The following is a 25,826-nucleotide window of genomic DNA, read 5'->3' on the forward strand; positions in this document are numbered from 1 at the left end:
GGAGAAGAATTTATCCAGCAGAGACTAAGAAACAAAAGTCCAATTGTCTCATGGCCAGGACAGGGAGAATCAATCAATTTTTATGAAGTGCCTACTATACGACTGGCACTATGCTAAGTGCTGAGATCACCAAGTGAAGTAGTACAGAAGAAGAGGGCCCAGGACAGAGCCTTCAGAGACCCTCCTGATTAGTGGGTATGACCTGAGTGAAGATCCCAGGAGAAGTCATGAAAACACAGAGAGAAGAGGATAAGTATTAAGGATAAGAGAGTGATTGAGTGTCAAATGCTGCAGAAAGGTCAAGAAGGATAAGGATTGACAAAAGGCCATTAGATCTGGCAACTAAGAACTCATCAGAAACTTTTAAGAGCAGTTTTCATGGAAGAATCATGAGATTTAGAAGTAGAAGGGTCTTTAAGAGATCAACTAGTCCAAACTTTTGTTTCAATGAAAAAGAAAATTGTGGCACAGATAATATATATTATTTCCACAACATCAAGTTTTGCCATTGAGAAAACAAAACATAGCAAAAACAAAAACAAAACCCTTTTAATCTGTCTCCAACTAATCACTGGCAAAAAGACAGAATTCCTATAGTAGGGTTGTCCTCACGTAAAATTCTTAAAGGAATAATCATAATAAGAGTGCTTTCTACTTTTCTTTTTGTCCACACCTGTGATTTAAATGGTGAAGGGACTCCCAGAGAGAAAATCCCCTCTACCAATGCAGATCTATGTTTGTTTTGCAACTTTATAGTCTTAGAGTTGATGAAGCATACTAAGAGGTTATATGACTGCCCAGCATCATACAGCCAGTAAGTATCAAAGGCAAGTCTCCCTGATGACAAGGCCAGCTATCAACTATGTACTATACTCTTGTCTTATACATATTCTGAATGTTCACTGAGTTGAATTTAAAATTTCAAATGTAATTGAACTTAGTAGGCAAGACTTAAAATGACATAATTTTATGGTCATAAGAATTCTAGTAAATTACTGAAAAAATTGGTATTAGTGATGTCAGGATATCAAGACTCCAGAGGTTTCATTAGCAAATAGAACGTCCACTTGGCTTAAAACTACTTTCACTTTATGTCAGTGTATTCCACACAATAAATGGTTTCAATTAAATTTCCAAAGCAGTTGTTCTATGGGAAGTTTCTGATTTCTCAAAAGTCATGGAGATAATGCATCCAGATTTGAATCTGAGAAACGTAAGGATGAAATGGGACAGATGTTGCCAAATGGATGGTAATTCACTTCCTTTTGCCTGCCACTGTAAATGTCAGGGAGAGCTCCTATGGCATTACTGATAAATAGTTTAACTGTAAAGATTTAAAGTGCTTGGATTTTGGTAATGGCAAATTATTTTCATAAAGTACACATCTAACCTTTATGATTTTTTTCATTCATAGGGAAACAAACACTATTGATTTCACACAGAGTAGCTGTTTTAGCAATCAATTATCTGAGACACTTGAGTTTGTTAGGAAGTTTTGTTTTGTTTTTGTTGAATTGTTATTATTATTTTAAACATTCTTTTCTTTTAAAATTTTGAGTTCCAGATACTTTTCTTCCTTTCTACCCCTCTTCCACTGACTGAGAAAGCAAACAATGATATCAATTATAAATTTATTTTCATATGAGCCATTGGGGGAGGGGGAGGAGAAGACAACAACTAGAAAATTATACTTCAATTTGCACTTGGAGTTCATTGGTTCTCTCCTTAGAGCTGGATAGCATTTTTTCATCATGAGTCCTTTGGAATTGTCTTGGATTGTTGTAGTGATCAGAGTAGATGAGTCTTTCACTGTTGATCATCATGCACAATGATCTCCTGGTTCTTCTCCCTTCACTCTGCATCAGTTCATATAGGTTTTGCCATACTTTTTCTTTCTTTTTCTGAAACCACCAGGCATAGTTCCATGTTGTTCCTCTGAATGGTTGGACAACTTCATCACTCCAACAATAGTTAGTTACTGTACCTATTTTCCTTCATGCCTTTTAGCATATCATTTCTGATCAATCTAAGGTGGTACCTTATAGTTGTTTTAATATAATATAATTGAGAGAATTTTTTCATATGAATATAGATGGCTTTAATTTCTTCTTCTGAAAACTGCCTGTTCATATCCTTTGACCATTTATCAATTGGGGAATGGCTCTTAATTTTGATAAATTTGACCAGTTCCCTACAGATTTGAGAAATGAGGCCTTTTATCAGAGAAACTTGCTGTAAAGTTTTTTTTTTTTTAATATTACTTCACTGTCTATGGTGCCTTTTAGCAAAAAGTAGCTTCCCTGATTATATCTTTTTTGTTTTGTTTTGTTTTTTAGTGAGGCAGTTGGGCTTAAGTGACTTGCCCAGGGTCACACAGCTAGTAAGTGTTAAGTGTCTGAGGCCGGATTTGAACTCAGGTCCTCCTGACTCCAGGGCCGGTGCTCTATCCACTGTGTCACCTAGCTGCTCCTGTAGTAGACTTTTATAGTCAAGTTCTTTTTTTGTTGTTTGCTCATTTTTCTAGCCTATTTTTTGACTTTGAACTTTATGTTAAAGTTGGGCTCTGCTCTTCTTGGGTTGGAAAGGCAATATGCTAAGCTTCAGGCTGTTTTCAGAGCTAGTTCTGGGAGTCTGCAAGATTTTAGTGCTTTCTAGGTAGTGTTATCCTGGGAGAGGTGTGGTCACTGGTCAGAGTTCTTGTCTTTACCCCAGGAAGGGATCCTGTTCCCCTGCAGTCACAAGTTCTAGTGCTTCTCTTGAACCTGGAGTTGTGTTTGGATCCTGTAGCTGCAAGTGTTAGGACTCCACTTTACACTGGAACTGTGATCCAGAACTAATAATGGGCAATAGAGGTTCCAATCAGCAACAGCAGAACCCCGTGCTAGTAAAGGGTCCCCTGTAATCTCTTTCTGACCAGCCGTACAACCCCCTTACTGTCACTGGGCTATGAGTTCCTGAAATTGCTGCTGCCATCACAGCTGCCTCCAAGGTCCAAGGCTGGTGCTCCTGCCATGCTCCAGTAGTGTTTCTACCCTGGTGTTAACATATATCTCCTGTGGACCTCCTAAGTTGACTTAGGCTGGAAGAATGTCTCACTTTGGCCTTTTTTTTGCGGGGGGGGGGGCTGGCTCTGTCACTCCAAAATTTGATTTGTGGCATTATTTTAAAGTTGTTTGGAGTGGAATATTGGGAAAGTTCACCTGTGTCCTGTCCTTTATTTCACCATCTTGGCCTGGGCCTGCCTCCCCCACCCAAGTCTTGTTAATATGTATTGTGGTAAAAATTATTGGAGTTTTAGCTGACTCATTTGCGAGGAGCCACACCTGTCCCACCCTGAAGTTATGTATGCTACTGAGGTCAGAAGGAGAACTCTCCAAAGGCAATTTTGAAGGACCTCCCCTTTTCCGGGAGGGCAAGTGAAAGCTCTCTGAGGGGAGGAAAGCCTCTTCCAGAACGCTCTTGTGCTTGCTCGCTGGCTCCTCGGTGATGCACAGAAACTAGCAGATATCCCAGGTGTGGTAAGTTTTTAAAATCCTGCATTCCTTAGAATTAGCTTAATTGGAAATGATCTGGGGATTGCATAGACTTAGTTTAGAGTTAAGAGAATTTATCTATTTCTTTATCTTTGATTTTTATTAATTTCACCTTTGTTGTTTAATTCCCAAGTAATAAAATCTGATCCTTTTGTGGAAAAGAAGCTGTAAGGCTACTTTCTTTTTATTTAAAAAATTTTTTTATTTTTGGTGAGGCAACTGGGGTTAAGTGACTTGCCCAGGGTCACACAACCAGTAAGTGTTAAGTGTCTGAGGCTGGATTTGAACTCAGGTCCTCCTGAATCCAGGGCCAGTGCTTTATCCACTGCACCACCTAGCTGCCCCCTTTAAGGCTACTTTCTTATTGGCCTGGGAGAAATATCTAAAAGGGCAGTTCAGAGGGGAGGGAGCTTTGAACCCAGAGGTCCCTCATTATTTCCAGGACCCCAATATTTTGGCGAGTCATCCAACTAACGCTCCATATATTAAATTTCAGCCTCTACCAGTATGAAACCTCCTTAGTCAAACTATAAGCTTCTTGATGGCAGGAATAATGTCTTTTTAGAATTTTGTATCTCTGAACAGTACTCTATACACAATAGAAGATGAAGTCATGGATAAATGTAAACTTTTCACTGAAAAGGAATGGCCGTCTTCTAGCAGGGGCCACACTGTGGCTTCTGAACATTGGCTGCTGGTGTTCACTGACATCCTGGTTTTTAAAAGTCACAGTGCTGTGCAAGAAATCTGAAGGAAGGCCAACTCTGTGACAGATAAATGACAGTTACCAGTGATAAATGAAAGTACCAGGAGTCCCATCATTCAGATTTACAAGACTTCTTCTGGTATCACAAAAATCAACACTGTGGGTAGCTGCTGACTTTGCTCAAGCTTGATAGGTGTTAAGTGGTTACCAGAAGGAATATAGAAATGGATGAATATCCATGCACTGAAAAGAAGGGAAGGAAGCCTAATGGGAAAACACCCTGGATTTATTATATAAAAAACACTTTATTTTATGAGGGTCTAAGCCTTATAAAAAAAGACTGAAGGATACAGGGAAGATGATCATGTAATAGCTTTTATCAATTTTGATACCAAGCACACTTTAAAACTGAAATTTAAAAATTAAAACACTAATTCTTCCTGGCCTTACTTTATTCACTCAGGGCAAATGAGAGACTACACCACTGCAGCAGCATCTTCCTTCCTTGCTTGTCTACCACAGGGTAAGTTCACTTTATACTTAAAATATAATCTCCTGTATGAAATTAAAAACAATAAATTGAGACCTTTCAGTTTTATCATTCAAGCTCCTGGGCTAAGCTTCAAGATCCTAATCCCTAGAGGAAAAGCACAGCCAGAAGACAGCTAAAGAGGGCTTAAGAATATATATACATACATACATACACACATATACATTTTATTATTAATAGCCCCTTCAGAACCATTTTATTTAACTTTGATTTTTAAGGCAAGATCAGAAATTAAATATTTTGGATATACAAACTTTGGAAACAACTTAATAATGTCTGGCAAAAAATCTAATTCTTTGAAAATGCATGATACTGATTGAAAAAACATTTTGTGCTACCACTAAAAACCCAGTAAAAAATCTCCTATTATGAAGGATAAGTGGAAAATTACTGCTTATTATATAGTGTTACACAGTTTACAGAAACTCCAAGTGCTCATTACAAACTGAACATCATACTTATCTTATCATCAGAAAGGGCAGCCAGAGTATCGCCACAGGAGGGTAATAAAACACATTCAATTCTATAATGCTCCTATGGGTGAGGGTATTGTTCCAAACACAAAAGGAAAATAATTAAAAAAAAAGAACTGGATTTGCTGAATGCTGACAGAAATACTACTATGTCCATGAAGCACTCTCAGGCTCACAGGGACATTCAAACATCCCTGGGCTTATCTGGAAGAAGAATGAATAGTATTTAGCTATCCATCAACACCAACTCCACTCACACAGAACATCTGGTTTTTGAGTGCTTTCATCAATTTTTTTTTGAAGCAATTTACTCAAAGTAGCTCTGGTCTAGGTTTGCTAAGATACAATTTGTGCTCCAACTGGAAAGCACAATGGTTAGTGTTGGGAAAGATGAGGCTTTGGGAAGGATCACCTGTGTGGTGAAAAGATGATTTAATAGGCTTATAAGCTGTCTCAGGAAGACAAGGGTCATATCCAGACAATCTACTGCTCTATGAGATAGATACACTTATCATCCTCATAAGAATAATGTAATGACAGAGAAGGATATTACTAGTGGAGGGGAGGTATAGAGAAACTTACTGATAGAAGAACAACTCTGTCGAAGAAGACCATGACATCAAGGTGATATCATGACTTGCACTGAATTGGATTTAAACGAGGGACAGTTGTACCAGGTCACCAACCTCACTTTCTCCTCCAGAGCCATCTGAGTCCAGTGGCAAGATATACATCAGGACAACTGGAGATGGCCCCAGATATTTAAGGTAATTGGGGTTAAGTGACTTGCTCAGGGTTACACAGCTAATAAGTGTCCTCCTAACTTCAGGACCAGTGCTCTGTCCATTATGCCACCTAGCTGCCCCTAATTGTCCGTTAGCTCTTTCTTGTTTATACAAGAGAAAGAAGCTCAATTCTGAATTGTCCCCCAGTCATGATGAGCCAAACTCCTAATATGCTACTGAATATTATAGGGACTGGGGGTAACTGCATGGCAGATGTGGTTATCACTTAATCTGCTGGATTCCTATAAACACTTGAGTTTTTCTTTTATTACACTTTAGTTCCTTGGATCTGCAACTAGGTAGATTGGTACAACTTAAAAACATCTTGCTAGTGGATTTTTGGGAGAGAAGGTCCCCCCATCATAATACTTTCAGAAAGAGTTCAGAGTGGTACTTCATAATCCATGTTTTCTGGGAGGGGATACTGACTGCTAAATGTTATACTCTAACCAAGTAATAATATTAATAAAAGAAAAGAGAAGATGAGACAAAGGAAGAAAACTGTACCTTAGAATATCTGGCAGTTTTCTACTCCAGGATAAGAAGGGCTTAGAGCAATCTGTGCCCTGCCATCCCTTATCTCCTCACAAATCCAGAGAGTTAATTAGCATTAAGGTAAGAACACCATATTCATGCAAATGTGAAGGTAACAAATATGAAAGTCTAACAAGAAGTGCAAAAATGAATTTATGTGATTACATATGCACAGCACACAGCATTTCTTCCTGAGAACCTCAGTGGTTAACATTCTTTGAGAACTCATGATTTTCTAGCCAGTTCTGAAAACATGTGCAAGATATGGTCCCCTGCTCTCATGAAGCAACATATCTATACCTTTGTGGCTTCTGGGGCCACACAGCTAATCTATTAAAAGCACCTTAAACTAGACCAAAGCTGTGTTACAAAGGACTTAATGCTGCATTTGCACAAGTTTAATTTCTGATTTTCTTAAGGAAAAAATATCCAACATGTTCAGAAGATACTTAAAAGACACATACCATGAGTTTCCTCCTCCTTAATACCATCATACCCCAGAGAAAAGAATATGGATCTTTTAATTCCAACACTCAATGATTACAAACATCTGGAGGATTTAGTAAGTCATCTAAGAATATGGAGAGGACCAATATATACAAGTAATGTCCATTCGACCAAAATGTAGATAGAAGCGTCACATTTTTTTTCTGCCTAGGACAAGATTATTTCCTAAAATGGGAAATAAGGGATATTTTAAAATCTAGCAATCTAGGAATGTTAGAAGAGGAAATAATCTTGGGAACCAACTAACACCTCAATTTCTATCTTTTGGTCATGTAGAAAAATGAAGTCCAAATCTCCTTTACCAGAGAAAAAGATCATCATTCCCTGGGATGACCTGAAGTTAGAGAGACTGAAAAAACCATTTATTTCATGTCCCTTCTGTATACCAAGGATTCTAAACCTCTGTAGAAAACCAGTGTTTGAGGGGGCAGCTAGGTGGCACAGTGGATAAAGCACTAGCCCTGGATTTAGGAGGACCTGAGTTCAAATCTGGCTTCAGACACTTGACACTTACTAGCTGTGTGACCCTGGACAAGTCACTTAACCCTCACTGCCCCACAAAAACAAAATAAAACGAAAAAAAAAATCAGTGTTTGACAATTTTTTGTGTACATATAGGTTAATGGAGTTCTTTGTGAGTCTATACTATTATATGAATCTAGGTAAAGAGGTAAAAGGTATGTTAGCTGGAAATGCCCAAGTACTTTCTCAAAAGCAGCTGGTAAATGTATGCAATTCCAGATGATCACCACTTTGAAACTGTACTATAAAACTTAGTAAGAGACATTTATTACTGATGCTCAGTACATGATTTACAATACCATGGTGAAATTTGCTTACACTTTGTTTCAAACAGTCATGAAAAGAAAATGTCAATTTTGGGAAAAATACGTTTTTAAGAATCTTTGGTTGGAACTCAGAAAAAATATATTACATATATAACTCCATATTATTCATGCTGACAAGTGCCAGAAAGATCATGAAAATTTAAAATCCACAGATAATTCTCATTTTGGAAAATCATTTCAACTTCCTAACAAACTTCTTTGTTTTTACTAGATTTGCTGACAAGGGAAAAATGAAAGGATCTGAATTTTACTTCCTTCCCCTATTGGGGCAGGAAAATGGCATAATGAATATGGTAATTTTTTTAAATGGCAGGCAAGAGGAAGGAAGGAGGAAAAAGAGGTACAGAAATTCCACACAAACTAGAGTCAACTATTTATTGATACTTTTAATGCTACTTTTTTGACTATGAATTATGGCAGAGCTAATAGGCTAGATTATAGGTACTGTAGAAAGAGTATTGGTAAGCTTTGACAATATATGAGGTGACTCACATGCAAGGACATAATATGTAGGTTAATTGTCATTATACTTTGCTCCTCCATTGTAGGGCTATACTCTGATATCCATCTCATAGATGAGCTTTTGAAGGTTTTTGTTTTTGGTGGGGCAATGAGGGTTAAGAGACTTGCCCAGGGTCACACAGCTAGTAAATGTCAAGTGTCTGAGGCCGGATTTGAACTCAGGTCCTCCTGAATCCAGAGCCAGTGCTTTATCCACTGTACCACCTAGCTGCCCCGACCTTTTGTTTTTTAATTTAAAATTTTTATTTTCAGTTCCAAATTTTCTCTCCATCTCTCCCTTACCATCATCGAGAAGGCAAGAAATACAATACCCATTACACATTTGGAGTATTGCAAAACATTATTTTGACATCAGCCATGTTACATTAGGAAAAAAAAGAAAAAAAAAGAGGAAGAAAATGTGCTTCAACTGGTACTGGAAGTCTATCAGTTTTCTAACTGGAGGTAGTCACATATGACCTTTTGATCTCAAGTTTAGTGGCAACTTTAATGAAGAAAGCCTAGATCCTCTGTTTCCAAAACCTTCTGTCTGTCAGGTGGCTGGGCCAAAGACTCATTTATCCAGAAAGCCTGACTGGACTAACAATACTTCATATTCTGTTTTAATCACGCTGATTTATACAAAATTGCTCAATACATTGAGATAAAAATCTGACAAACTATGTCTCCTCTTCATGGCCATTTCCCTCTCCCCCACTCCTGCCAAAGGAATAAAGCTTATGTTTTTAATAAGCTCAAATCTTTAAGCACACACAAGAAAAATCCATTTTGAACATTCAGGTGTGACTAGAGAAGAAAGGAGCTCTAAGGAGGCCATATTTTAAATAAACTATATATCTAGCCCCTCCAAACTTAAGCCAAGTTAACAATGGCCAAGTGGTATGGTGTGATAAGAAAAAAGAAAATGCTAACAAATAGGGCTCAGGAAGAGTTTGGCTCTCAGAAGGTGGTCTCAGTAGTTTTGGTCAAGCGTTATTTTATCATTAACTTGGAAACCTGACTATTACCAGACCTGTGCTTTATTTTTTCCTTCTGAATTTTAGGGTTTGTTGTCAGCAGATTCTTCTAACAAGTACATGGTTCTTTATTCTTCAAGTCCTAAAACTCTGGCAAACATCACAAATGTTTGCCCATTTCTCCCCTTTTAATAAAAGAACAGAACATGACTGTTTTTTTCATTACTGTCATATCATGTAGAGAAAAACGGAATTAAATCTGAAAAGAGAAAAACAGAACCTCCAACCAGCATTTTTAAAATGACAATTACATAACCAGAGTCTATTAATTGGCTCCCATTTCCAGATGACAGTGAGCAAGCAAACACTCTCTTCAAACCTCATAAATAACAAGCCCCCATGCTTTGCTCTACCTCCCAGTTCTCCCTTTTGCATGAGAGGTAGTCTAGGGAGAGCTGGCACTGCCTTTTACTGTAGGTTCTGAAGAAAAAATGATTCTTCAGTATGGTATTTGGTATTATAACACCACAATCTTACTCTGAAAATTAAAATATCACTGACAAGGAACTCTGGGCACCTAGGTAAAGTGTCAATGTTAAAGAGTCTTTTTCCATTAAAATCTCTTTTAAACATCACCCGGCAAAATGAGTGACCGCTTCTATGTTTCACTTGCCAGCCCCCCCAACCACATTCTCAGCAATGACCTCGTGTTACAAACTGAAGACCTTAGTTATTCTGAAGATCAAACAGTCTAAGAAATGGAGTTGGGAAGAACAAGGCTATCTTAACCTTAGAGCCGAGAATGGCAAAGAAAGAGGATGTAGAAAATTGCAGGCAAAGTAAATTGTTTGGGTTTAAATGTTCCCTTTTTCAATATTGCTGCACTTTGAAGGAATTTACTGAGGCTGTAACTCTCCACCTTTAATTTATCCTGCTGTCCTCAGCCCCTGCAGCGCTTAAAACAAGAAAATTGACTCCTTATTCTGAAATCCCAAAGAAAGATAGTGCTCAAGTTTCAGAGCCCTGGATAACAGAGAGGAATGTCAGGCCCACCCAGGAACAAATGATATTTTAGAGGTAAGATCTTAACTGTGTGGGATAGTTTTAGAGTGCAGTCATCCTCAAGATACCCTCTTTGAAGTCTTTTCCAAATGGCATGTAAACTAACTATACCTTCCCTTCCTAGGAATCATTATATAAAATTAGGACACTGTAGAAAAACTATGGAGTAGACGGTGCCTCCAAGAAAGTCCAGTATGAACTAAAAACAGAAGCAGAGGTTAGTGGCAAAAAACAAAGGGGATAGTCCCACCACCATAATCTAGCTCTCAGGAGTCTGAAGAAAATGGGTACATGCAGAACATCATTAGAGTGCCTATTCTAATGAAACAACCTGATGCCTTCACCATTAATGGCTGGCTGGTGGATGAGTTCAGTGTATGGGAGTGGTAGCTTAAGAATACCAAAAAGCTGTTAGATCAACCGAACATTTCCTTTAATTTTTCTTGTTTACTGCAGATGGTATGTAAATAATGCCACTCTGTTAGCATGTACTCCTTAAATAATGGCAAGGACAAATGTTTTTTTTAAAAATGAACAATAAAATCCTTCTAACTTAGAGCTGAATTTAATTTTTTTGGGGGGGAGGGAGGTTCTTTCTTTCTTTCTGCAGGGCAATGGGGGTTAAGTGACTTGCCCAGGGTCACACAGCTAGTAAGTGTCAAGTGTCTGAGGCCGAATTTGAACTCAGGTGCTCCTGAATCCAGGGCCGGTGCTCTATCCACTGCGCCACCTAGCGGCCCCCAGAGTTGAATTTAATTTAGAGTTAAGTTGTCTTTAATTAACAACAAAATCAAGAGCTACAGAAGAACCTTTTAAACAGATGGTTTGGATGATGAATTTAGTGGACTGAAACAATAGGTTTGGTTTGGAGGAAAATTTGAAGGAGTCCAAAATAAAACAATTTACAATACTCAGTGGTCCTAGACAAGTTCTTATTATCCTTAATCAAAAACTTTGTATAGTGTTCAAGTCTTTGACTCATGAGATGACTAAACACCATGGAAGACCATGACAAACTAAAGAAATGGTCAAAAATTAAATAGATCAATATGGTCAATTGTTGGGGAATACACTTTGGTAGTAAAAACTGGGTAACTACTTATCATAAGGAAAAACTGACTAGACACATGCCAACAACAAAAAAAGAAAAGAAGAAATCAGACTGAAGGCTGAGGGAAAGTGTGTGTGTCCCAGGGGACCAAAAGCTAAATATTCAGCATACAGGGCTGTTCCAGAATATTGTAACCTTTACTTCCCATAGCATTTGGACATCAATTAGACCTTTTAGTAGAGTCCTGTATTCAGTTTAAGGTTCCATAAGTTTGCCCATGATTTCTTTGGGGCTGGACTGGGCTAGGTGCAATCCTTTGGAGGGGCAGGGAGATTGACAGGATGAGCTTTTGAGAGCCTATAACATTCCATTTAAACTACAACTCTTGTACTTTATTTTCAATAGAGGACAGTCTACAATTTTCAAAGTTAATCAGACGATCTCTTGAGGTCTGCTCTAGGGTATCTTTATTACACTATAAAAACTCTCTTCTGTTATCTACATATCTTCTACCACATTTCTTAGGAACTAACTAGAAAATGGGAAGCATGATGAATTCAGGTTATGCCTGTAATCACAAAATGATATGCTCTAGTTCCATTGATTTTTAGTGTGTTAATAGCCAGTTGCTTTTCTGTTACTACTCTTGTTCTTCTAATGCATTATTTATTTATTAATTTGTAAAACACTTATTGCTGTAGCATCCAAGAGCTAAAGAACAAAAAGTTAAAAACATATAAATTATTCAAAGCTACCAACTAAGGGAAGGAAAAATGAAGAAGAAAAAAAAAGATGATGACAACTTAATGCAGAGCTACTGGCAGGCAATCTAATAAATGAGCTGGTTTCCAAATCAAGAAACAAAACCAAAATCATTGAAATCAAATGCAAAATCATTATATGCTCTTAGTCGGTGTACAAGCCCTTACTAAACTCAAATAATATGCAGAGCCCTGTAACAGGGGGATAAAAAGACAGGACTGGATCCCTGCCCTTGAAGAGTTTGCAATCTAGTCTATGCCTGTGCAGCGACTGCAGAGGCATAGAAGAGGAAGCTGTGTGTAAGAAATAGTGAGCAGATGTCCTTAAGCTATAACAACGGGGCTATAATATTGTTTTGTAAAATGAATGGAAGAAAATGGAAGGTTACTTCATGGTAGGATTTTAAGCCTTGGCTATGGAAATGCTTTAATTCAAACTGGACAGCTTGCTATTACTCAGACTTAATGCTGTTTTCTTGTACTTTTCTGTGTGTGACTATAATGTTCCACACAACTGGAACCCCACCATCTTCTGGCTGTTCCTGCAACCTCCACCCCTGGTAATGTCTCATCTCTGATCCAGTGAAACTCTGCCAATCCCTGCTTTCCTGTAAGGCCCAGTTTAGGTATCACTTTCTTCTATGAAGTGTCCCCATATCCCTGGAAACAGATGTGATCTCTCCCTCCATGTGCAGATCCTTGGATGCTTGCTGAAATGAGAACCCCTTCCTATAAAACCTCAAACCTATGCTTTTTTTTTGTTTTTTTGTGAGGCAATGGGGGTTAAGTGACTTGCCCAGGGTCACACAGCTAGTAAGTGTCAAGTGTTAGAGACAGGATTTGAACTCAGGTACTCCTGACTCCAGGGCCGGTGCTCTATCCACTGCGCCACCTAGCTGCCCCAAACCTATGCTTTTAATAAAATTAAATCTTTAGTAACACCAAAAAGAAATTTCCTTTTGAATGCTTAGGTGGAGGTGACTTCCCAGGCCAGGGATTCTTAACTTTTTTTTTTTTTTGAGGCCATGGACCTCTTCTTAGAATCATGTTTTTAAATGCATAAAATATAAAATACATAGGATTACAAAGGATACCAATTATATTGAAATACAGTTAACGATATATTTAAAAATTTTAAATACATTCACAAACCCCAGGTTAAGCACTCTTAAGGCTTAGGGCCACCTTCCCAATGCAGTTTGTTTTTATTTACATAAAATTACTTCAGTGACAAAAGCTATCTAAATCTCTATCGATGCATCTATGTGTGCACACACACATATACACTCATGAGCTTTCTGGGGTTGCTTTCATTAGTGAATTCTAAGGTAGTACTTCTCAAAGTCCAATTTCATAGACGGGGAGCCAAGGACTCCCAGAGAATTATGCCAATTCAGCCAAAGTGTTGAGAATTTTCTAAAGCACAGATCCTATGCCATTCAAAACCTACAAGAATTATTCCAGTTACCTTTGTCTACAATGAGATATTCAACTTTAATCAGCAAGAAGAGCCCTGATGTCATCGGTATTGAATGTCTCTATTTAGCTTCTCTAGCTTTCTATAGGCCTGTTTGTATCTCCTGGGGACCTCTTCAGATACAGGGTGTCTCTGTGGTTTAAAAGGTGACACAGGCCCTAAATAAGCACAGAAATATGAACAATTAAAGATAGTAAAGACCTTAGGTAACCTAGGAATCAATATGAGAGTACAGCAAAGTCCTGGAATTAGTCCCATAAGTGGGAGCACCTAAATAAGAAAACATACTTAATAAAATCAAACAAATATTTATCCAGGGAAAGACAAACTAGTTAGGTCATCTTTTTAAATTTGTTAATTCTAGTAATGTTCACTAATTGGAACTGCCTGACTGCACAGAAAAGAATATCTTTTTCTTTTGGATGAATTCCTCTAAGAATATAACTTAACTTACTTGCAGGGCAGTTTGGTTTTGTCTGCCACCATGGTCCACTGCTGTTGATTGGTGGAAACTTCAATGTAGTAACTGTAGCTTCGATCATCACAGTCCCAAAGTAATAACCTGAACCGAGAGGAGAGCAGAAGACATTATTAGAATAGAGGAAAGGTAGAAGACTCATATGAACTGAGGCAGTGAAGAGAGCAGAACTATAAGAACAATATACATAATGACAACAATGTAATTTAAAAAAAGAATAGCCAAATAAATACTGAGACCTTAAAAATCAGATGCAATGGGTAGCTGATGAAATATACTTCCCTCCTCTCTGTAGAGAGGTAATAGACTATAGGTAAAATATGCTCTGTATGCTCTCAGAAATGGTCATTTTGTCAACTGGTTTTGCTTAACTGTTTTTTTGTTTCTTTGTTTTTCAAATAAAGAATGGAAGTGGGGCAGCTAGGTGGATAGTGGATAAAGCACTGGCCCTGGATTCAGGAGGACCTGAGTTCAAATCCAGCCTCAGACACTTGACACCTACTAGCTGTGTGACCTTGGGCAAGTCACTTAACCCTCATTGCCCCCCCCCCAAAAGAATGGATCTAAGGCAGCAGTGAGGGTTACTGGGAAATGACTGTACTATAAAAATATAAATTATAAATAACACATTTTTTTAAATGCAGAGAAAGTCAGGAAGGTGTTCATGAAACCAGGGACTTCCTGACCTGGTTACTTCAAGAGGCTTTAGTTACAGAGGACAGCCACACTTACAGACCCCTTCCCTATCACACTATCAGCATAAGCTACCTAGAAAATAAATAGCCAGGGGGAAAGGAAGGGAAATCCGCCCCCCCCCCCAAAAGCATAGAGAGAATAGAGTTGGTTCAATGTGAGAAAAATGGGTCTCATCAGGAACTGTTAATCCACCAAGGCAAAACTGATACTCCAGGAACAGATGGCAGAGAAAATCAGAGGGAATGCCTTCTTCTCAGGTGTCCCACAGTTCTGTTTTCTGAATCTGTCATTTTTAGATGGTAAGATGGCTGAATACATGATTGAAATCAGACCTGACTGCCTCCTGTGACCCTTAGACCTTTATTCCAAATAAACAGGGTGAAAAATTTAAGTGATCTAGATAAAAAAAACAAAAACAAAAAACCCAATACTGGTCATCATGGGCTCTTTTCCTGTATTTTGTGACATTCAAGATGATTTTACCATGTTCTCCCCAACTCTTCTTCATCCATAAAGTTTTACCTGTACTTGAGTCTTTAGTAAACCTTTGCTTACAGAGTATCTGGTTTAAAAAGAAAAACAAGTACGGTTTATTTGTAGGCTGATTATACAAAAATTTTGGCTTTTGCTATTATTCCTCCATAGATAATAATATTAAGACTGCTATTCAGGGTGAGACCTATAACCATTCAAACCAGTGTTCTGGATCTAACATTTCCATCCAAACAAATGTTCTGGATGTGACATTTGCAAAAGAGCATATCCTAAAAAAAAAAAAAAAAAAAAGAGCGTATCCTATTCAAAGGGAAGGTGGTTCTTGACATCAACCTTATCTTGTTTTCCCTTAAAGTCCACTATGGATCTGTAATAGAAAGGGAACTATCCAAGAGTCAGAAGATCTCAGTTCTAGTCTTTTAGTCCTGGTTATGGTACATGAACATGGCTGGCAAATCAGTTGCCTTCTCTGCTTACATCTTCCTTTTCTGTAAATTACAGCATGACAAAGTGTAGGTACCTCAGCAACCACACAGCCCAATTCATCCATTAAAGGACTCTGTTCAGTTATGTCTGGGGCATGCCAGGTCTACCATCCTCTACTCTCTCTTGAAATCTGTCCAAGTTCATCTTTGTTGTTTCCATCTCATCCTCTGCCATCCCCTTTTCCTTTTGCCTTCGATTTCCTCCAACATCACATACCCAACGAGTGGTTGTTCAACTTGGAGCCAAAATCCCTTCTACTTTTGCACAGCTGGAATTATCAGGGAATTCTCTGATATTGAAACTAAATCTGCCTCTGCATGACCTCCACATGTTGTTCATAGTTTTGCCCTCTGGGGTCAAACAGAACAAGTCTAATACGCTTTCCACATGACAGCCTGCAAATATTTGAAGACAGTGATCATCTCTTCCCTGAGTTTTCTCTTCTCCAAGCTAAACATGCTCAGATTTTTCAACCCATTTTCATGTGACAGGGACTCAAGGCCCTTCATCACTCTGCTTCCTCTCTTTTGTTCTCCAGCTTATTAATATTCTTTTTAAACCAAGGCCCTCAAGACTTAATACAAGATTGCGGATGAGATCTGATGAGAGTGCAGGATACAACAAGACTGTCCTCTCCTTATTCTTGGAAATTCTCCCCCTTTTAACACATTCCAAGAAGACAGCATTTCTTTTGCTTGCTTTGACAAACTTGATTTATATTGAGCTTGGAATCCATTAAAACCCCCAGATCTTTTTCAGTGCTGCTATATTTAGGCCTTCACAAAGTTACATTTATTAAGTTAATTATTTTTGTTCACCCAAATGAAGACTAACCTGTACCTTTATTGAATTTCATCTTATTTAGATTCAGTTCAATGTTCTTGCCTACTAGGATGCTTTTGTATTCCAATTCTGTTATCCACTCTGTTAGCTTTCCCGACCAACTTGGTGTTATCTGCAAATCTGATGAGTATATTATCTAGGCATTGATAAAGATGCTAAACAGCACAGGGCCAAACACTGATCCTTGGAGTATTCTATTGGAGACCTCCTACCATGAAGACATTAAGCCATGAATAACTATTCTTTGAGTCTGGCCATCCAACTAGCTCTGAATCCATTTGATTAAGTTATAGCCACATCATTACTCTCATCTATTAGTTTTACAATTCTGTTAAAAAAAAAAAAGGAAAAGAGGTTAGTCTCTCAAGACTTGCTCTTAATAAAGCCAGGACAGCTCTTTGTAATCACCTCTTTCTTTTCTAGATATTTACCAACTATCAATTTAACGCTATGTTCTAGAATTTTTCCAAAAATAGACATCAAGCTCAATGACATATGGTTTGCAGAATATGTTCTTCCTTTTTTGAAAATTTACTCTTCTCTAGTATTGTGGAGGCAGTTTAGTGGATAGAGTGCTGGGCCTGGAGTCAGGAACACCTGAGTTCAAATCTAGCTTCAGACACTTACTAGCTGTTTGATCCTGGGCATGTCACTTAACATGTTTGCCTTAATCTGCTTGAGAAGGAAATGGCAAATCACCCTAATTTATCTCTGCCAAGAAAACCCCACATGGGGTTACAACATCAGACATGATTGAACAACACAGTGTTGTGGTAACTCTCCTGTTTTTCTCTCTGTTGTTAATTATCACTGTCTTTTCCATTTCAAGCAAAGCCTTAGATTAGATGATTTCTTCCAGATCAAAAGTGATATGAATCTATGAATTTGTTTGATGTTACTTATTTTTAGCCTATTAGATGAAGCCATGATGTGGTAGAGAGCAGGCCTTGGAGTCCTGAATACCTGGCCACAGGCTGCTTCCAACACATAATGCCTTTGACCATGCATAAGTCACTTAAACTTTCAATGCCCTAAAAGCAACTCTCTACAACCTTAAGTTGCAGAGGTGGTTCTGATATGCACTGGTAGAGGTAATTTCCTTACTTTAAATTTCTTATGCCAATGAAATCACAGGTCTAGTCTAAAATTACATTAAACATTTAGTCTTGGATTAAGGAAATCCTCCTCTTGAAGACAATGGGGGTTGGGTTATTTCCTTTTATTTTTTTACCCTAAACCTAATCTCTTGCCAACTTTAAGGAGTGTTTTGTTATACTAATGTTCTAGAATCGTTATTTTGTTGGTCTATAGCAACAGAGCAGCATCCTATATCCTAAATATGGATACTCAAATCATTTTGTACAATTTTTGTACATTTGCTACTATTTTTGCATAAAGCTTTTGAGTTTCTTTTCGTGTGTGATTTACCCCCATTAGACTATCAGCTCCTAGGGGGCAGGGATGGCCTTTCTTTTTTTAATTGATATTCCCAGTACTTAGCATAGCGTCTGGCACATGGTAGGTGCTTACTGAATTTATTATTTAATATAATATACTGTACACTAGAGCCACAGTCAATAAAACATTTAGAAAGCACTTGCAGGGGGCAGCTAGGTGGCACAAAAAACCCAACACACACACACAAAAATATGGGGCAGCTAGGTGGTGCGGTGGATAAAGCACTGGCCCTGGATTCAGGAGGACCTGAGTTCAAATCTGGCCTCAGACACGTGACATTTACTAACTGTGTGACCCTGGGCAAATCACTTAACTGTCATTGTCCTGCAAAATAAATAAAATAGAAAGCACTTGCTATGCACCAGGTACAGTGCTAAGTGCAGAGGTTACAAAGAAAGGTGTAAGATAGGGAAACCTGGAGGGTGGCGGTAGAGGAGAGGAGGTTACAGCACTCAAGAGCATGATGAAGTCATGCAGCCTGATTGGGACAAAATCTGAGGAGGTGCAAGTTTCTGAGTTGATTTGATTTCATAGAATGATGAGTTTCTGGAGATGACAGAGTCCAGTTAAGTAGCTGACTGGGAAATGATAAGAATTCCCTGGGTGCCATCCTTATATGGAAGAGGATCAGGGAGGAATTCCCAGATGCCCACCTCCCACCCTTCCTTTTTTTTTTTTCTTTTTAGTGAGGCAATTGGGGTTAAGTGACTTGCCCAAGGTCACACAGCTAGTAAGTGTTAAGTATCTGAGGCCGGATTTGAACCCAGGTAGTCCTGACTCCAGGGCCGGTGCTCTATCCACTGCGCCATCTAGCTGCCCCCCTCCCACCCTTTCTAACCAGAGGGATGGATGGAAAGGCCTAAGGACTAGAGGGTGCTGCCCCAGTCAAATTATCTTCTGATGCTCGATTCTCATGACATTTTGCTTGCACCTCTCTTATGAATCTGTGTTCCATTCAGTCTAAGTTATTTGTATATACATGTATTATTCCTCCTAGCAGAAGTGATGTGGTATGGTACATGGAGAGCTGGTCTTGGACTAAGAAAGACCTGGGTTCAAGCTCAGTCTCCCTCTATCTCTGTGTTTCTCTGCTTCTCTGTCTCTGTCTCTCTCTCTCTCTCTCACACACACACACACACACTGCAAGAACCTGAACAGGATGTGACTTGCCGAGTTGATTTCATCTTGCAGAATGAATTTCTGGAGAATACAAAGTCTAGGAAAGTAGCTAAATGTTGATGTGGCTAAAGTCAACACCATGTTGACCTTTGTTGGTCACACAAATGTGTTATACTGTCTTCAGGAAAAAGTCTTCAATGACTCTCGGGTTCCTTTCTTGGGTCATAACTATTACTTTTGTGAACTGATTAATCTAGAAACACAGTGATTTAGGTTATTTTCCATTAATTATTTTTGTGGAATTTTACAACAAAATACTTTTCTCCTCCTCTATCCCACTCTATTCCCCACTTCCTCTGCCAGCCTTTAAGAGTCTATGTAGGAAAGGGGCAGCTAGATGGCGCAGTAGTTAAGCACCGGCCCTGGATTCAGGAGTACCTGAGTTCAAATCCGGCCTCAGACACTTGACACTTACTAGCTGTGTGACCCTGGGCAAGTCACTTAACCCCTGTTGCCTGCAAAAAAAAAAAAAAAAAAAAAAAGAGTCTATGTAGGGGGCAGCTAGGTGGCGTAGTGGATAGAGCACTGGCCCTGGATTCAGGAGGACCTGAGTTCAAATCCAGCCTCAGACACTTGACACTTAACTAGCTGTATGATCTTGGGCAAGTCACTTAACCCCAACTGCCTCACCCAAAAATAAATAAATTAAAAAAAAAAAAGAGTCTATGTAGGGGGCAGCTAGATGGCACAGTGGATGGAGCACCAGCCCTGGATTCAGGAGTACCTGAGTTCAAATGCAACCTCAGACATTTAACACTTACTAGCTGTGTGACCCTGGGCAAGTCACTTAACCCCAATTGCCTCACCAAAAAAAAAAAAAAAAAGAGTCTATGTAACACGTATCTATCAAAACTTAATGTCCAAGGGGCAGCTAGGTGGTACAGTGGATAAAGCACCAGCCCTGGATTCAGGAGGACATGAGTTCAAATCCGGCCTCAGACACTTGACACTTACTAGCTGTGTGACCCTGGGCAAATCACTTAACCCTCATTGCCCTACTAAATAAACAAACAAACAAACAAATAAATAATAAAACTTAATGTCAACTATAAATTGAGACTTTACTGTGCACAGTTGTCTATGCGGTTTACCAACCTGTTAGATAAATTCTATTCTCATACTGCTAGGCATCTCATTGTGTATAAAAAGACTACTTTGTTCCTTGTCTCCAAGTCAGTTCTCTCCAATATACAATACTTCCCAAACCCAAGGTGATTTAATGAATTAAAGTTGGGGTAGAACTAGGGCAAAAATCTTTTGGTAAATTTAAAGCAATTACACTCACTGGTTCTCCTTTATCCACATGAATACTTTCCCTTGAAAGAACTCTTATAAATTAATAAAATATGTTTTTGCCATACGGAAACCATATTGTCTTTCATCAACAATATTGTATTCTTAACTGTTCAGTGATCCTACTCTTTATTATAGATTATATATTTGTCATTCATATCAACTAGGCTGATGTGGGCTTTTATGAGTCCTACTCTGGCAAATTCTTTCTCATCTATTCCCTTCTTTCCATTTCTACTGCCACAATCCTAGCTAAGACCCTCATTACCTTAGTATAACAGTTCTATTAATAGTCACCTAGACTACTGCAATTGTTGCCTCATCACCTCCCTCCCCACTGTCATCTCTGACTAATCCATCTTTCACATAGTTGCTAGATTAATTTTCCTCATGTGTAGACCTGATCATGTCCCTCATTCATTCTATGGTTACCGCCTACTGAATTAAGTTGAAAGTATTTAGCCAGATACTACAAGTTGCCAATAATTTGCCTTCAATCTGCCCGATCAGCTTTAACTTATACATACTATGTTCCAGCCAAAATTAACTATTCATAACCTGTTGAAAAAGTCCTATACTTTCCTATCTCTGTGTATTTATTCTTGCTTTTCTCATCATGGGTTAGCTAGGTGGCACAGTGGACAAACCATCAGCCCTGGGCCCAGGAGGCCCAGAGCCCAAATCCAGCCCCAGACACTAGACAACCCACCCTGTTTGCTCCACAAACAAGGATACACATAAAATAAATGCTTTACAAATACCATCCCTTCATATTCAGTTCAGACCTGTGTCCTCTGTGTATTCCTTACTGGAAAAGTTCTAATGAGTTGGAAGTATTATTTTCTCATGTATGAATATAAACAGTTTAACCTTTAATGTCCCTTGTAACGATTGGAATGACGCCACCTTCTGGAGACTTACTGTAGAAGAGTTCCGCCCATGAAGCGAAGGTCTTTGAGGGAAAGACCAGGAGTCTTTGCTTGGGCATCAGGAAGTGACGTTGGCTAGTGGGAGGAAGAAGGAACAGACTAGCGCTCTGTCTCATGCTTTCCTTTGGACTCTGGTGGAGAGCGGAGCTAGAAATGTGCTCTCTCTTTAATAGATAGGAATCTAGGCCTTTTCTTCTCTCTTTACCAAACTCTTATTCTCCTTAATAAATGCTTAAAAGTCTAACTCTTGCTAAAGCTTATAATTTATTGGCGACCACTCATTAGATATTTTAGACAGTTTAGCTAGAATTTTAGCCCTTAACACCCTTGTGATTTCTTTTCCCTGTTTACTTTTTTATGATTCTCCAGGGTCTTGTATTTGAAAGTCAAATTTTCTATTCAGTTCAGGTCTTTTTATCACAAATGACTGAAAGTCCTCTTTTTCATTGAAGTCCCATTTTTTCCTCTGAAAGATTATACACACTTTTGCTGGGTGTGTGATTTTTGGCTGTAGTCCCAGTTCCTTTGCCCACTGGAATATCATATTCCATGCCCTCTAGTCCTTTAATGTAGATGCTGCTAGCTTTTACTTTATCCTTACAGTATTTGAATTCCTTTTTTCTAGCTGCTTGCAATATTTTCTCCTTGACCTGGGAGTTCTGGAATTTGGCTACAATATTCCTCGAGGTTTTCCTTTAGGGATCTCTTTCAGGAGGTGATCGGTAGATTCTTTCAATTTTTATTTTAGCTTCTGCTTCTAGAGTATCAGGGCAATTATCCCATGCAATCTCTTGGAGGATGGTGTCTAAGCTCTTGTTTTGGTCATGGTTTTCAGGTAGTCCAATGGTTTTCAAATTATCTCTCCTGGATTTATTTTTCAGGTCAGCTGTTTTTCCAAGGAGATATTTCACATTGCCCTCTATTTTTTCATTGAATTGGATTTGCTTTACTGTGTCTTGCTTTCTCATAAGGTCACTAGCTTCCATTTGTTCAATCTTAATTCTTAGGCAATAATTTTCATCAGACAGCTTTTTTATCTCCTTTTCCATTTGACTTTTCAAGCTGTTGGTTTTTTCTCATGACTCTCCTGCATTGTTATCATTTTTCTTTCCATTCTTTCCTCCCTCTCTCTACATCTTCCTTCTATCTCTCCTGCTTTCTCTTCAAAGTCCCTTTTGAGAGCTTCCATGGCCTGAGACCATTTCATATTTTTCTTGGAAGCTTTGGATGTAAGGGCCCTGTGGTTAATTTCCTCTGCTGAGAGTGCACCTAGATCTTCCTTGTCGCTGAAGAAACTTTCTATAGTTCTGAACTTTCTTTGCTTGCTCATCCCACTAGGGGGCCCTGTTTCTCAGTTAAACTACTGTCCCCAGCTTCAAAGGGTCCCAGGTGTTTTGGTTTGAAGGAGGGCAGGTTTTTCTCTTGCCTGGCCTGTTCTCTGGTCCTAAGATAACCTCAACTCAACTTTCTATATAACCAGCCAGCAGAGCACTGTGGTGGTTTTTAGCTTCAATGAGCCTGTGCCCCTCCCCAACCTGGGCCTCCCACCACTCATGATTTCTTCCTGGTTCCCTGCTGGGGTGGGACAGCCAAATTCCTCCCTAGGTCCTGCTGATACCCCTGCCCTTCCCCCCTCCACTCCCCCCCCTCCCCCAACCACATGCTCAGCTCATTCAGAGGCTCTGGGGTAAATTCGTCCAGCGTGCCTGGGGTCTCTGTTGGCATGATCACAGGGTTGGACTTTACTTGTAGCCCAGCACAGACCCCCTTAATCTATCTATAGCTGGAAAATAATCTCAGCCCGTATTTTTGTGGGTTTTTCTGCTCCAGAGGTTCTGTTATTGCTGTTTTGGGGGTAATTGTATCAGGAGCTCTGTGCGTTTAATGTCTTTCCTCTGCCATCTTGGCTCCACCCCCTCTTGCTGTTCTCTATACTTAGAACTGACTCTCCTCAATTTGTTGAAATTCTATTCATACTTTAATTTCAAATGCTAAATTTTCTTTTCTGATCATCTGATTATCTTCTGATCTGCAATTCTCACTATACTTTGCTTCTTACTCTCTCATATTTGCAGAAGCATTATCTGTGTACATGTAATTTTTCTCCCAGTAGAGGTGATGTGGTGTGGTGCACAGAGAACTGGCCTTCAAGTCAGGAAGACTTAGGTTTAAGAAGTTTTTGACAAGCACTAGCTGCAAGAATCTTGGGCAAGGTTTCTTATTCACGATTATGATCATGTCACTCATCTGCTTAAAATCATTCAATAGTTACTGTCACTTAACCTTTTATAGACCCAGACAACTCTAAGAGTCTAAGTGGTAGAGAAAATACAGATCTTACCCAGAGAACTCATTATCCAGGTAAGATCACACTTCTAATTTAAAAAAGATATTTTTCTTCTAATCCCAGCAAGCTCCTGTAGGTTACTTTCATTTTTATTAGCATCCAAAAGTGTCTAACAGATCAGGCACTGAATAAAGAATTGTTGAATTGTACCGTATACACAAAGCATTCAATAAATACTACTAAGTAAAATGAGCACTTTTACTAGAAGGTATCAAAAATAGGAAAAGATTAGACAAGAACCAGTTTTGCTTATTAGCATTACTGATAACAGGTTTAGTGGGAAAGAAAGTTGAAACTATTTGTAAAAAAATTTATGGATTTCAATTATCCAGGGTCTTTCACATTCATATCGCCATGGATAATTATGAATTGGATATAGAGATTTCTACCCCATCATCCAAATGAAAATACTCAGTCTCTTTTCTGGTAGAACTCAGAAATGCTTTAAGCACTGGTTTGAAGATCTTGGAGAATGAGGTTGTTTTTTGTTTATATGATTTTAAATCCTGATGTCAGTAATCTAAATGCTCCATTTCAATAATGAATCTATTTTAAGAATAAAAATTTTAAATGTATGTATCCTAACCTAAGGATACTTGCATACTCCAAAAAGGAGGAAAGTAAAGAGGGGATGCATTCCAGGCTTCAACAGAAGCTTATATTATATCCTAGAGGTTACATTGAGTAGGAAACTTGAAGTAGGGAAACTGCTTAAGAGGTCATCAGAATAATCCAGTAGAGGCAATGAGAACCTAAAGTAGAGTGGTGGCTGTGTGAATAGTGAAAAAGGAATGGAAGTGAGAGATGCAAAATTTGGCAACTTACAACATATGAGCAATGAGGAAGAATGAGAAGCTGAGGATACCAGGGTGGATTTTCCAGCAAGTCTTGAGTTTTTTAATGTGTCACCTGGGGCTTGTCTATATATTTGGTTTTTTTTGTTGTTGTTGTTGTTTGTTTGTTTGTTTTTGTGGGGCAATGGGAGTTAAGTGACTTGCTCAGGGTCACATAGCTTGCAAGTGTCAAGTGTCTGAGGCCAGATTTGAACTCAGGTACTCCTGAATCTAGGGCCGGTGCTTTATCCACTGTGCCACCTAACTGCCCCTTGGAATATATGTGTTTTAATATAGACAAAGCCCCTGGAGGCAGCCTGAGTTCAAATCCAGCCTCAGACATACACTTACTAGCTCTGTGACCCTGGGCAAGTCACTTAACCTTCATTGTCCTGCAAAACAACAACAACAACAACAACAAAAAACCCATATGTATTCCATCACTACTGTGATCTTATCATGTCTTGAATATTGTAGGGAGTCCAAGTAAATGTGTCTGTGAGCCTTAAACTTTCCAAAGAGTACTAAGAGCCATAACTGAAAACAAAACAAAACACACAAACAACTTCCTTTACTCCTTTTCCTGACAGGAAAATATATTCCTATATCTTTTACACCTACAATGATGCTGAGACAGTTGTGTCTTCTGAGATGGCTGGGATTACTTATTGGAAGAGTTTACAAACAAACAAACAAAAACCTCCAAACCCTAAAAACCTAAAAACTAACAAGCCTGGGGGCAGCTAGGTGGTACAGTGGATAAAGCATCAGGCCTGGATTCAAGAGGACCTGTGTTCAAATCCAGCCTCAGACACTTGACACTTACTAGCTGTGTGACCCTGGGCAAGTCACTTAACCCTCACTGCCCCGCAAAAAAACAAAAACAAAAACAAAAACCTAACAAGCCTAAGAAAGGCCTTCTCTGAGCATTACATAGCTGTGGTATAAATAACAATGCCATGAATCCTTTAACTCATATATCATACACATGCAAACACAAACTGGAACTGGTCTTCTAATGGTA

The 25,826-nt window shown here is 38.8% G+C and overlaps 1 protein-coding gene across 1 annotated transcript in view; it reads right to left on the bottom strand.

Annotated features, from left to right (window-relative positions):
• The window catches only part of BTBD9 (BTB domain containing 9), a 413,203-nt gene that overhangs the window by 79,070 nt on the left and 308,307 nt on the right, over positions 1–25,826 (bottom strand). Inside the window, 1 exon segment of the mRNA XM_044001629.1 lies at positions 14,220–14,327. Within this exon segment, the coding sequence (XP_043857564.1) occupies positions 14,220–14,327 (108 nt within the window).

This window comes from Dromiciops gliroides, chromosome 4 (genome assembly GCF_019393635.1).
Source record: "Dromiciops gliroides isolate mDroGli1 chromosome 4, mDroGli1.pri, whole genome shotgun sequence".
In the NCBI taxonomy this organism is placed as follows: domain Eukaryota; kingdom Metazoa; phylum Chordata; class Mammalia; order Microbiotheria; family Microbiotheriidae; genus Dromiciops; species Dromiciops gliroides.